Below are 13,634 nucleotides of genomic sequence, written 5' to 3' on the forward strand. Positions count from 1 at the left end.
GGAATTAAAGTGTAAACATTCACATATTTAATAGTACCATCAAAATAACCATCAGCATCATCACTACATTAAAAACTTCCAAAATGCATTTGCGTATGGTCCTAATATAAATTAAATATAGGAACTAAAAGTAAAATAAATTTAACATTAAGTAATGCTATAAATAAAGGTAAATGCGTTTAGTGTACCTTTGAGTCATAAAAATGCTTTAAAAAACAGGTAAGTTTACAGCTCATCACCAATACTCTGGATACCACTGCCATGATTTTTTTTTGTTTTTTCTTTTCAAACATTGAGAAGTCTACATTTGACAATTCAGAATGATTTTTTGGCCACTGAACACTTTGATGGAGGAAGAGGTGTGTGGGATGTCCAGGATGAAGTCCAAGTTTTATTTCACAATAAAACTTCTTTGATTCCCAGCGCTGATAACAAGGCTCTTTTTCTTTTCAAAACCTTAATTTTTTAAGTGCTTTTTTTTTTTTATTTTGGTTTTTAACTCGTTTAGATTTCCATTTTGCGAAGGCTCATCCTGCTGAAGGAGTCTCTGAGGGAGAGAAAATACAATGATGAGCTCAGATTTTCCATGGTGAAATAAGAAGCCTCACCAGATGAATGACTCTGAATTGATTTCCAGTATTTCCTAGAGCTGGTTACAACAAAAATTAAGTCCACTGGCATTAAAACTCGTTGCTTTTCCACGGAATTTGGTTTGGGTTTGTATCTGGGATCATCCAGAACACTGACAGAAAGTTTAATTCCTGTGTACACACAAGAAGCAGCACAAACCACCTGCACAACTGAAATCTTATTTAAATCTTTCAAACACATTCCTAAAGTGGAATTTGCCAGGAATACTTGGGAGTTGGACTCGATGATCCTGGTGGGATCCTTCCAACTCAGGATATTCCATGATTTTCAGGATATTTTATGTCATACCTGTATTAAGCTCCCTGCACAGGAAGATCAGATAATAATTACCACACCAAAAGCATTTGCAGGGCTCCTGGCTGGGTGGGGAGGGAAGCTCTGGTATTCCCACCATGCCAGCCAGGAAAGTTTGCCAGGGAACAGCTGAGACACAGAGCTGGGGAGATGCTCCCAGCATCTCAAAGCTGGGCAGGGAGGGAAGGGCACCTTCCTGCAGCACTCACAGCCAGAAACCCCCTCAAGTGCAGCTCCAGGAATATCCAGCCTTGCCCTGCTGCCAGGGGACTCCACAGGAGTCACAGATTCCCTGGAGGGTTCCTGCTGGGAACCATTCCTGTCCCTGTTCTGGGAGCCACAGCCTGGTTGGAAAGTGGCTGTACCCAAAATCCCCCTGCTCATCCATGACCTGCACATGGAGGTTTTGTTCAGCCCACCCCTGGAATTTTCCCAGACCAGGTTGGAGCAGCCTGCTCTGGTGGAAGGTGCCCATGGCAGGGGGTGGGACTGGATGATGTTTAAGATCTTTCCAACCCAAACCCTTCTGTGATCCTGTGATTCCCACTGGGATTTTTATGTCCTGTCTCACACAAAACCAAATCTCCAGCTTCCTGGTCTTCCAGCACAGAAGACACCAACAATTTTTCCCCCCTGGAGCACCTGATCCCAGTTTCACTGGGAATAAAGTCCTGCCATGCTGAGGGTGGTTTTGCATCTAAAAAGAATGGGATACAGGATGGAAATGAATAAAAAACCCAACTGTCCTAGCTGAGGAACAAAAGGAACATTGCAAACACCACCTACCACAGCTGCTGGGAAGGGAATGTGCTCTCAGGAGGGACAGAAGGGAAAAGGGATGGGCTCGGCCAAGAGAGCCAGGATTGAAAACAAACGGATGGCGCAGGATCCCGGGAAGTTCAGACCCCTCAGTTTCACACCCTGTGCCCCGAGAGGAACCCCAAATATGCACCTGTGGCACGTGACAGGCAGCACTGCCTTGTAGAGCTGCGGGATCTTCCTGTTGATCAGGGGCTGCAGAGCCTCCTTGAGCCGGTGGTAGTTGCGCTCCAGCTCCCGCTGATATTCCTTCTGGTCCGGCCCGATCAGGCTCTTGTTCTTCCTCAGGGCATCCTCACACCTGCAAAACAAACCCTCTGAGAGCTGGGCACGCAGAAAGACCCCCTTGCTACGGGTTTGTTAATCCAATAGTACAAAAACATCCATTCTGTGCCAGGGAATATCCCTTTATCCTGTTTTTTCGTAATCATGGCACAGCTGAACCACCTGGTGTCCAGAGGGCAAGGAAAGGGTGTCACATCTCCAGTTTCCAGACTGATTAACTCCTTTTTTATTGTCATTTACTCTCCAGTTACATTTATCCTCTCTGAAGAGAAACTGAATTTCCAGAGCCACTTCCAGTCCCAGAGGTTTTAAAGATGGGTAGAATCAGGAGTGATTAATAAATAGCAGCCTGGGATGTTCATCAGGAACTCTTCTGTTTGCAAAGATGTAATTTAAATAAAGGGTAGGAAAACAACTGTATCAGCAAAGCCATTTATCTCCCAAGGGAAAACTATGCTTCCACTTGATCTGTTTGCTCACAGCATTTTAATATCAATTATTTTGGTGGTTTTGTTCATTTCTTGGTACTGTAAAAGATACTGGACTGAGCCTGCAGCTTGCATGACTCTAGGAAAATAGAGCAGCCAACACACTTCTCCAGGGAATTGTGCCAGCATCCCTCCACTCTGCCTGGAGAAATTCACTTCAGAAGGAAATTTCATCTCCTGGCCAGTCCAGCAATTCCTCCTGACCTGCCACGCTGGGAGTTCTGGGCTGTTGTGATTTCTGGGACACTTCACAACAGAGCAGGGATCAGTTCCCTCCTGATGAACAGCAAGGCCCCTGAAGCCATGGGGCAGCAGCACCAACAGGGAAGGGCTGGGCAGGTGAGGAATGAGCTGCACATGGAACCTGGGCAGGTGGAGGGACACCAGGACAGCCCTGGGTCACTGCACATGTCCCTGTCTGGGGTGGCAGCAGCCACTGCACCTGGCAGGTGCCTTGGGGACCCCTTCCATACCTTTTTGTGAAGTCCTTGAAACAGAGCCGGAGTTTGTTGTGGTGTCTGAAGAGCTTTGGATCATTGGGGATTTCAGACAAGAAAACCTGTGCAACTTCTAATGGTCCCTTTAGGAGAAGAAGGGGCACAGTGAGTTTCTGGGAACTGTCTGTCATATTCAATCACTGGAGAAAGTTCAGCCACATAGAAAACATCCACAAAACACATTTCCTTACACAAAGCATCCTGAAGAGCTGTAGCTGGGAAATCTGGTGTAAATCACCAACCTCAGTGACAACTGAGTCTCTTTTAGGCCTTGCTTTGTTTTATTTAAAACTCTGCTTTTGGAAAACAGTGTGAGAAACTGCACAGATTCTCCATTTGTTTTCCTTTATAAGGACTCCTGACAAAGTTTGCTCAACTCACAACTGAGGCAAAGTTTAAACAACGCAGATGGAAGCCAGGGAGTGTTTGCCAGCACTGCAAACTCAACCCAGCACTCAGAACTCCAGCTGATTTTTTTCCAGCTTGTGCACTGTGCTTTACTCAGGCTCCTTCAGTTTTTCCTCAGTTTTTCTCCACTGCTTTCCATTTTATCAAAAATCCACAGCAGAGCCTGGCTAACAAAGGGAAACTTTCAGGGAAGAGGAGCAGCCAGAAACAACTGCAAGTGCCAGGAAGGAGCAGTAACTGACGGAGGGATGTTTCTTCCCAGCCTCTTTCCACATTTTTAAGACTCTTACTCAAATAGCAAAATCACTGGAACAGCTGGCCTCGATCTACCAGTGACCTTAAAGACATCCCACAGACTGAACAGGGAAAAAATTCCAAGGGAATTCAGAAACAAAGGCCAAGGCTGTGCACTCCCAGAGAGTCCAGCTGGGACAGTGATACTCACCTGATTCACTGTGGTACCTACTGATCCCTGCAGCACCATCTGCAGCATCTTGGGGTCTGCAGGGTCTTGGTGGGTGGCAAAAGCCAGTTCCTGTGTTTTCTTCTGCATGTCCTCGATGGCGACTTCGATGGGGGTCAAAATGATCTAAGCAAGAAGCCAGAACAGGATTTTTGTTATGGCTGAGCTTGGCAACCAGGCACAGGCCATCAGAACACCCAGGTCACAGTGGGGTGGCACCACAAAGGGGTGGAGGACACCAACAGGACTTCAGAAATGCATCTGCTTGCTTCAGTGACATCAAGAAAAAGTTTGATTTTCAGATGTGTTTCTGGGCACTCCAGAGCTGCCTGAGGTGTTTCTGAGTGACACTCGTGTCCCTTTGGGTCACTGCAGGGTTGCAAGCACTGCCAGTCCCTTAGTGCTGCTCAGTGACCACATCTGAGCCAGCCCACCCTTGCAAAATTCACAAACCTCCAATATCACAGAATCATGGAATGGTTGGGTGGGAAGGGACCTTAAAGCTCATCCCATTCCACCCCCACCAGAGGCAGGACACCTTCCCTAGGCCAGGCTGCCCTAACACCAATCCAGCTCACCTTGCAGGGCTCTCCAAGGGCCCCTGCATGTACCAGGTCTGGAGGTGGTGGGGCAGATACATCCCTGAATCAGTCTGGCCTTAGTTTGGGCAGAATGGGAACACGGAGAAATCCCTAGGAACTCCTAAGGCAAGCTGGACCCGGAGCTGAAGGAGTCTCCTGCGCCACCGGGCACCGTTTCCCACCCGACTGCAGCCTCACCTCCTCCTTGTGGATAACGTTGATCCTGGTTTTGATGTAGGGGAAGGCGTGGGAGGTGGTGAGGATGGTCTTGCGCTTGAACTGCTCGTGCAGGTCGCCGTGGGCGCGGCCGTCCAGCGTGAAGGGCGTGCAGTACATGAAGCGCCGCAGGTTGTAGTTCTTGTCGAAGTAGGTGATCCTGTCCTTCATCTCGTACGTGTCGAAGTAGGGCTCCACGTACGTGATCTGGATGTAGGCCTGCAGGGGCAGCAGGGAATGTGCTCCTTGCTGTCCCAGTGGGATCTGTGTCCTCCCAGTGCCACCACTGAACAAACTAGGCCTGGGTTTTGCCTTCAAAAATCCCGCTCACCACCGGTTTGTGGGCTGGGTAAAGCACAGCTTGCTGTCCTGTCCTTCCCTTCTCGTGCCTTTCACATCATGGAATGATGGAATGGTTTGTGTGGGAGGGACCTTAAAGCCCATCCAGCCCACCCCTTCCACAGGCAGGGACACCTTCCCCTGAAACAGGTTGCTCCAGGCTGGCCTTGGACACTTCCAGGGATTCAGGGGCAGCCACAGCTTCTCTGGGCACCCTGTGCCAGGGCCTCACCACCTCACAATGAATTCCTCCCCAATATCCAATCTAAACCTTTCCTTGCAGGTCATGCCCTGCCCTGAGCCACAGTCCTGTTTCCTAGGCCTGCTCTTGATCTTTCTGCTGCACTTAAAGGATGTGGCACAAAGGTGACAAAATGCTGCAGCTGCACAAGAGTCAGAGAACGGCACAGCCCCTCCTTCCCTGCAGAGCAATGCCAGCACAGCCTCTGTCCTTTCACCTCCTCCCTTCCCACCCACCACTACCAGGGCAGGGAAGGGAATGGCCAATTCTGCCACTCTTCCTGGAATTATCTTCCCAAACTCTCCTCCCAAACAGTCACAAGATGCTCAAGTACGTGGATTTTGTTGCCCATGTGGTAAAATTCAGAGGAGAATTTGTCCCACTGCATTTTCACCCATTCAGGACCTGTTCTACTTCTACACCTGCACTTGTGCCCTTACCTTGTTGGGATCGAGTTTACATTTGTCCACCGGGTTTGAGTCCTTGATCACTTCCAGCACATCTTCCCCAAACCGTTCTCCATAAAAACCCTACAACCAAGGAGAAAGGAACTGAAAGCAAACATCAAATGCAGCCCTGATGGGGGCTGGGGGGCAAAGGCACATTCTGGGGAGGTGAAACTCCACATGCCTTTGACAGAATGTGATCTGCTGAAGCCAGGAGAATTCCAACAGTCACATTCCAGGGGCAATGGGAAAAAACAAGCCCTGGAAAGCAGGAGAGCCTTCCAACAGTGCCTGGTTCTGAATGAGGCATTTGGGTTTGTTTTGTGGCTGTGCACAACTAAAACAGGTCAGTTTGGGATCCACTGGTGTTGGAAATGATAAGATGTTTAACCTTTAGTTAATGATTTTAATTAACATTTAAATTACCTATTTAATCATAACCTATATACATATATATATAACAAAGATTGTGATATATATGTGTGTATATATATATATATATATATATGTATCACAAAAACTGTGTTATTCTTAAATTAGTCTTAGCCAGCATTTAGCAACGTTGTCATAACCTACTTTTATGGGAGCACAGCCTGGGGAAATTAATCAATCTTTAAGTTTTGATAAACCAACTCTGCTGTGCTTCAATGAATAAAGCCTGGGAGAGAGAGCTGAACTGTTGAGGTTGGACATCTGGAATGCAGAATTTATGGACCACAAGGACGTTCTGGAGAAACCAGAAGATAAAGAAGTGACTAACAAAGACTTTGTCTATGCCTTGGAAAGATCCTACTGGAGGAAAAAGATAACAGGAGCACCACACATTCTCAGGGAGAGCCTCTCCCTGATCAGTGAATTCCTCTCCTCCCGCAGAGGTGCCACCAGCAGGAGGACAGGGGACACCAGGCCCAGCTCTCAGACACCCAAACTGCTCTTCTAAAGGGCTGTTCCTATAAAAACATCTGATGGGAAGCAGTTAAACTCCCAGTTAAAGCCTCTCACCTCCAGCCGATGGGAGATTTCAGCCAGCTTGGTTATTGCAGGTTCCTTGTAAACAAACTCTTGCTCATCCAGGTCTCCAAACTTAGTTCCATAAAAACCAACTCGGAAGTAGGTGCCAAACATCCTCTTTCCATCCTAGGGATGGAGAAACAAGAGGTTATTTCAGGGTGGAGATATGCACACCCCCAAGCACGGCTGCAGGCAGGCTCCTGAACTTATGCAAAATGAAAAGAAATTAAAAAAACAAGGGAAAAAAATTAGAAAGAAAGGAGAGAAAGAAAAAAACCACACCTGGAACTCAGCATGGATGCATTTAGCAGCAAACACCACAATGGAATTATCAACTAACATGGAATTCTATGGATCAGTTACGACCATTAGCCCAACCCTGCAATGACTTCTCCCAACCCAGGAGGAGCCTGGAGGTGCCATCATGGAATTATGGAATGGTTTGGGTTGGGAGGGCACTTAAAGCCCAACCAGTGCCATTCCTGCCACAGGCAGGGACACCTCCCACACCAACCTGGCCTGGGACACTTCAAAGGATCCAGGGGCAGCCACAGCTTCTCTGGGAACTTGAGACTCACCACCCTCACAGGGAAGAATTCCTTCCCAATATCCCATCTAAATCTATTCTCTTTCAGTTTAAGAAGCATCAGATGTCTCTGAGAGGCAGCCAAAGGCAAATCCCTTTGTTGGGAGCATTATCTGAGGCCCTCCAAAGCCTGTGCAGAAACCCTGCAGGAAGGGGTCAGACACCCCTGGAATCAACCAGCATTGATTCCCCCCAAATCCACCCTCCAGGAATTGCAGGGTTGGGCCCAAGTCAACGTCCAGCTCACTCACACACACACACAAGTGCTTTTGAACCAGCATTCCAGCTGGGAGCTGTTACACTCTCTGAGAACTGCCTAGGAGAGAGGGCCAAAGTCACTCCTGGTGAAAGCAGATGCAATCCTGTGCCATGTACCTGCTTCCAGGGGAGCCAGTGGTGAATTTGGCCCCAAAACGCAACAAAAGTAGAGAAACAAGAAAGATTTTTTGCTGGAAAGGCAACGGAGATAATCTGATTAAGAGAGAGAAAGAGAGAGAGAGAGAGAGAAGAAAAATGCTTTAAAAATTAAACACACCTTGCTTTTGTTAAAGAACTCACGCTGCATGCACAAACCAGGGATGCCTTTCAGCAAGAAACTCCAAAATGTTCACCTTTACTCTCGTGACAAAGCGTGATGCACTTTAGGACACTCAGTGTCCCTGAGCTGGGTTAGATTTTGGCTTCAAACAGCCCTTAAAGGTGTCCTGGCTGCCAGTTTTATTTTAGGATTTTTCTATGGCAAAACTGATTTCTTGTGGTGATAGTGAACAAGATTTATGGAAGGTAAATAGGATAAATAAGCCAAACTAAAACTAAAAAAAAAACCCTTCAGGCAAACTTCAGACTGCAAAAACCACTGGCATGGCCACTGCCTTCTGGCTTGGGGAAACTCTGGAGAATCCCCCTGGGGGTGCCTGAGGGCTAAAAACTTCCACTTCTGAGCTGACTTCTGCCCTCCCAAAGGCAGCTGGGGCGAGTAGCAGCCCTCATCCCAAAAAAGCAACCCCTGGCTGTGCCCAGGCTCCCTGAACCCTGCTCTAGAGGCTCTCTCCTGCATAGAGGGGCTCTTCTCCAGCCCCACTGCCAGGGGACACACCAAAGGATGCCAGGAGCACTCCCAGGGTGGGAACTCCAGCTGCAGAGCTGTTGCTGTTTTACTGGATGCTGCCATTTCCCTGGATTCCCTGTCTTTGTCCAGCACCCATCCCTCTGGATCTATGCAGGATTGAGCTCCTGAACTTTTTTTTCCTCATCACTACCTTTTCAAAGCCAGTTTTGGGTAACATTATCCACACTAAAATCCCTCAACACCCAGCACTTACAGCTTCCCTCTGTCACAGACAGAAGGCTCTGACTGCAGGGTTCCTTTCTCTAAGTCCTTCCCAAGGCAGCACCTGGTGGAAGGTGGGGCTGGAATCTGATGCTCTTTAAGGTCCTTTCCAACCCAAAGTATTCCATGACTCCATGTCTGCTTGGGGGGAGCTGCTACGTGGATCAGGTCCCCAGAGCCAGCACAAGGCTTGGCCATGCTCCATGGGAAAGTCCATGGGATCCTGCCCCAACCCTGGCACGGGGTGGTTGAGGACACACTGATTTCTAATTAATGAGTTTTTTCCTTCCTCCTTGGCCAGGGGTTTCCAGGGTGTGAAGCATTTGCAGAACCAGATCCCTACAAGTGAGTTTTTGCCATGGACACCTGCCCAGGTAGCTCCTTGTTACAGGCACGGTAAAAGTAACAAGGGAGGAAGAGAATGTCGTCTGCTGATCAGCATAAATCACTGAGGCGTTCTGCTGGCATTTACTAAATGCATAAAATAAAGAGTTTTGGGGCATTGGGGAGCCCCAAGAATGGCAGAGCTCCAGGGAAGCCTGGTGAGATTCCCTGCCCCTGTGTGAGGTCAGCTCCCAGCTCATCCCTATGCAGACCAGCTGTTCTGGCTTTCCCTGGTAAATACAGATGTTGAATCCCAGTTAAAGAGATTCCAGAGCCAGCAGTGAGGAGCACTGTCAGCCCCTGATGTGACTCATGCTGGGAATATGTGCCTGGAAGCAAGGGAATGGGAGCAAATCTCTTTGGGGGAAACACTTCCAGAGCACTCCAGGCCTCCCAGGGATATTCAGGAGCTGCCACTTCCCTGGGATCAGCCTGGCATTAGGGACAGGGGATGGCTCTGTACTGGGATCTCTGAACCTCAGGTAACACCAAACTACTTCCCAACCACAGCAGGGAAAATTGACCAAATAACTTAATGCTCTGTGGTCTTTTTTTCTGGGAGGAGCTAAAAATGCAGATATGAGGGAGAAATTATTAAAAGCATCATATCTCCTATTATTTTATAATAAAATAATAGGATTTTGGGAGAAGAAGAGAATGAAGGTGAACACTGAATAGCCATCACACAACTGCAGAGCAGGTAACAGCCACCATGACTTATGAAGGTTCATGATTTGTTATTATGCATGGTAAATACCTTTCCAAATTGCTGGGAATAAAGTTTTGGGGTTATCTTTTGCACGCACACAAAAAGCTTTGCCAACAAGATTTGGGGGGGGGAAAAAAAGATACATCAGATGCAAGAGGGATCATCTGCTTCCTTCATCAAGACAGCAGCAGCTGTCTGATGGGTGCAGAAACAAAAGCAAATCCTTCAAAATTCAGAATCCAATCCATCTTTACCAAACTCAGCACTGTTATTTCCCTGCTCAATTTTAACCCAAGGTCCTTTGCAGTGTTGCCAACTACTACAGGTTTTCCAATACTGATTTTTTGGGAAAGAATCGGCTCCTGGAGCCCTGTTATCCACTGGCAACCTCCCCCTGCACAGATTAAAAACAGCTTTTAAATTCTCATGGTGCAGCAGGAGATTTTTTTCTTAACTTTCCTAACTGGAAAGCAAACAAATAGAATGGATTCAACATTTATTCCATGAATAAACACACAAAGCCTACCAGTTGGTGTGTTTAAGGAGAGCTCAGGAGTGCTCTGGTGCCAGACTCAGGACACTGAGCAATGCTTGTAGTTGGCAACACCACATTCCTTGTGCCCTTAGGGGGGTGCTGCTGTTGGCATAGCTCTTTGCTAAAATGAAATTGGGGGTTCCACAGTAAAACAAAAAAAAAAAAACAACCAAAAAACAAAAAGGGGAGGTGGGGGGAAAAGGGGCAGAGAAAGGGAAAAAAAATTCCACAAGTAGGAACTTACCACAACAGACAATAGTAAGAGTGGGGAGGAGGGTCAGCAACCAGGGCGATAGAGGAGAAAACAGAAAGTATTTAATTAGGGAAATTCCATAAAACAAACAAGCAGCAAATTGGCAGCAAATAAATTTTAAAATTAAAAAAAAAAAGGGGGGTGGGGGGGGCGAGCATCCATTAAAATATTTAATACAAGGGGGGAAAAAAAGGGCAAAACATGCAACAAACCTGAAAGCTACAAAGCACAAAGGTCAGAAAAAGTGTGGCAATGAAGGAGCACGATGACAGACGAGAGCTGAACCCACGGTGTCTTTTACCATGCAGTAAAACATGACCAAGTGGTGTTAGAATCATAACCAATGGCAGGAGTTTCTCCAGGGGTCGATTTAGGGGCAGAATAATAAAATAGATGCTCACAGGCCTTGCTGGCTTGAACATATTTACATCATTTCCACACCTAGCACAGGTTCTCTGCTGGGCTGTGTCTGCCTGGACTTTCCATGGGAACAAGGGGATGTCTTCCAGGGCCAGCCCTGAAGTGTCAGGGTTTATTTTAAGCTGCAAAATTTCCTTTTTTTGTAGGCTGGAATTGAAACTAACATTCAGACATCACCAGCCCAAATTATGTTCTACAACACCAAAGGGTTTTTTTGTCTCAGCCTCAGTTCAATAAATGTGTGGTGGAAACCTGGAGGGAGGTGGCCCAAAATGAGCTGCTTGGTCCATAGAAAAGCAAAAATAAACTGGAAAGATTAAGCCTAAACAAGTAACATCATAATTCACAGACCTTTTTAGTGCTTTCTCCATGCTCATGCACCCACTGTGCCAACTGGACTAGGGCTGGTATCAAAGTGGCCCTACAGATTAATCAATTGCTCTGTCCATTTTTAACCCAAAAGCGTGGTTCTCATGGTGTGTGTTGCAGAACTGTGAGCAGACAGCCTCCTCAAAAACCCAGGCATCAAAACTGGCCCAAGTTAACACAACTGAGCCCTTTTGCTGCCAGAAAAATCCCTATATAAATTGACTGAGAACAGAAGGATGCAGTTTCTCCTCTGAGATCAAAGGTGCACCTGCAGCAAATCAGGTTTGTGTTTGGTACCTCTGAGCATTGGTGCTTAAATCGACCCCTGTGGGTGGGGTGAAAATATGGTATGGAGGGATGATTTTCTTTGTCAATGCTGATGGAAAGAAATATAAACAAATTATAAAAACAAACTAGTGATGATACAGTGGCTCATTCACCAAAGAACCTCATTAGTGGAACACGTCAGCATCCATGCACTACCTACAGCTGCTTATGAAGAAATTCCTACTACAACCATGGTTTATTGGGATTTCTTTGGTTAATGAATTGTTTTAAACAGCAGACAGCAACAGAAATACCCACAGCTAGCACATGTGGGCAAGCGTTGGCGTGAGTCATCTGGAAACTCAATTAGTGTTCTTTGCTAACTAAGATGGAGTTACCTACCTCCCAGCCAGTACTCTGTGTGATAAAAAGTAAAAAGGGCATGTCACAGAAACCAAAATAAGAGTTTCAAAGGCCAAAACATGACCAGCAATAACCCTGCAATGGTTTCAATGGTTCTAAGTCATCATGCATCCAAAGCAGCCTCCTCTGGCCCAGCACAGCCAGGCCCTCACCAGCCCTTTAAGCTGGTGGCTTTTGCACCATCCAAGTTTGGAAAGGTTCCTTCAATTCTTTAACCACCACATGAACAAATAAACCCCCCAGCATTTCTGGATGTTACCTACCAGGCTAAAGGCAAGGTACAATGGGTTTTCCAAGCATGCAAAACACAGTTTAAAAGAACATCTGAAAGGATAAACTGGAATTTTTAACTCTTGGATAGTTCTGAAGTTACAACAAATCTTGGTAAGTGATGTTCTCTTGTGTTAAATTTCAGAGAAAAAAGCTGTTAATGATCCTTGTATTTACTGTGGATCATCATTTGACAATTCTCCTGGAATCTGAGAATAATGGTTTTTCATTTTCCTTGCACTGAGCATTTGAAGTTTCTTCACAATTCACCCTGCAGCTGAAAATTCAAACCATTACCTGGTGAACAATCTTGCTGAATGCTTCCTGCAGTTTACCATGAATAGTAGACAACTTCTTGGCATCTCTGTTGGCTTCATGAATAGGAATAAGGACTTTGTAAACCTCATTAACTGCTTCATACATGCCAGCCTACAAAAATAAGGCCCATCAGATTGCTCCGTCAATTCAACAGCCAGGATTACACACACAGCATTTAAATGATAAAACTGTAAAGTGAAAAGGTGGCTGAGACACCACTGTGGGATAATCACATCTTTTCTTAAAATGTACCCAGAGATAAATGGAATAAAATCCTCAATTACCCCTGAAATCAAGGGCCTGGTGCATTACACCTTGCTGTCAGTAATTAGGATCATTAACATAACCAATCCTGGGATATTCTGGATGGATACAGGCACAAGAGTAAAACAAGCTAAACAGGATCCTAAACAAATCTATGGGAATTAAATATGGAAAACCTTAAGTGCACATTTCAGCTTTTTCTGTTCAGCACATCTTCAGCCCATGTGACTCCTGCATCCACTTCTGGCACTCCAGAAGAAATGGGCTTTGGAAGATCCTCAGGATCTCTCTCATGGAGGGGGTCCAGCCCAATGTGGACAGTCACTGCATAGAGTGGCTTAGCAGGAATTCCAGGCTTTCACCCTGGATTTGTTGCTGCATGTGCTTAAGCCCACTGAATGACACCTCATGTTGTGCAGTGGGAATTAATTCACTTGTTTTCCTTGGTTTACTCCAGAGGGCAAACCAGGCTGTCTTGAACAATTAAAACTCCAATTGCTCCATGCAAATTAAGCATTTACAATAGAACTACACACTCTGAGAGAAAACATTTTTCTTCCTACTGCCCAGCAGTGTGAGGTTGATGGAGAAGGGAAGTAAAGAAATGAAAGTCTTCTACCATGGAGAAAGATGCTGCAGCCTGTTCCAGCAATCCCACCAGACCAGCTTCTGTAAAATACTTCCCAGAACAGATTCCTTCTTCATCTGGGGACACAACATCATCAGAAACTGCTGACTCTTCCAAAACATTGGAAGATATGTTCTGG

At 46.3% G+C, this 13,634-nt stretch overlaps 1 protein-coding gene across 8 annotated transcripts in view; it reads right to left on the bottom strand.

The window, feature by feature from the left end:
* Positions 1–4: 4 nt before the first annotated feature.
* Positions 5–13,634, bottom strand: part of DOCK7 (dedicator of cytokinesis 7) — a 92,136-nt gene continuing 78,506 nt past the window's right edge. For 4 of the 8 annotated variants that reach the window (XM_058842152.1, XM_058842148.1, XM_058842146.1 and 1 more), the window contains 10 exons: positions 13,487–13,630; positions 12,583–12,714; positions 11,995–12,009; positions 6,731–6,856; positions 5,723–5,812; positions 4,685–4,921; positions 3,888–4,031; positions 3,011–3,117; positions 1,898–2,065; positions 5–547 (listed from right to left, as the gene is read on the bottom strand). In XM_058842152.1, the coding sequence (XP_058698135.1) occupies positions 505–547; positions 1,898–2,065; positions 3,011–3,117; positions 3,888–4,031; positions 4,685–4,921; positions 5,723–5,812; positions 6,731–6,856; positions 11,995–12,009; positions 12,583–12,714; positions 13,487–13,630 (1,206 nt within the window). In that variant the 3' untranslated portion in view covers positions 5–504. Of the gene's footprint in view, positions 548–1,897; positions 2,066–3,010; positions 3,118–3,887; positions 4,032–4,684; positions 4,922–5,722; positions 5,813–6,730; positions 6,866–7,702; positions 10,523–11,994; positions 12,010–12,582; positions 12,715–13,486; positions 13,631–13,634 lie in introns of those variants that run through there. The other 4 variants (XM_058842153.1, XM_058842147.1, XM_058842144.1 and 1 more) reach the window with 2 other exon arrangements.

The sequence above is a fragment of the Poecile atricapillus genome, chromosome 7 (assembly GCF_030490865.1).
Source record: "Poecile atricapillus isolate bPoeAtr1 chromosome 7, bPoeAtr1.hap1, whole genome shotgun sequence".
Classification (NCBI taxonomy): Eukaryota; Metazoa; Chordata; class Aves; order Passeriformes; family Paridae; genus Poecile; species Poecile atricapillus.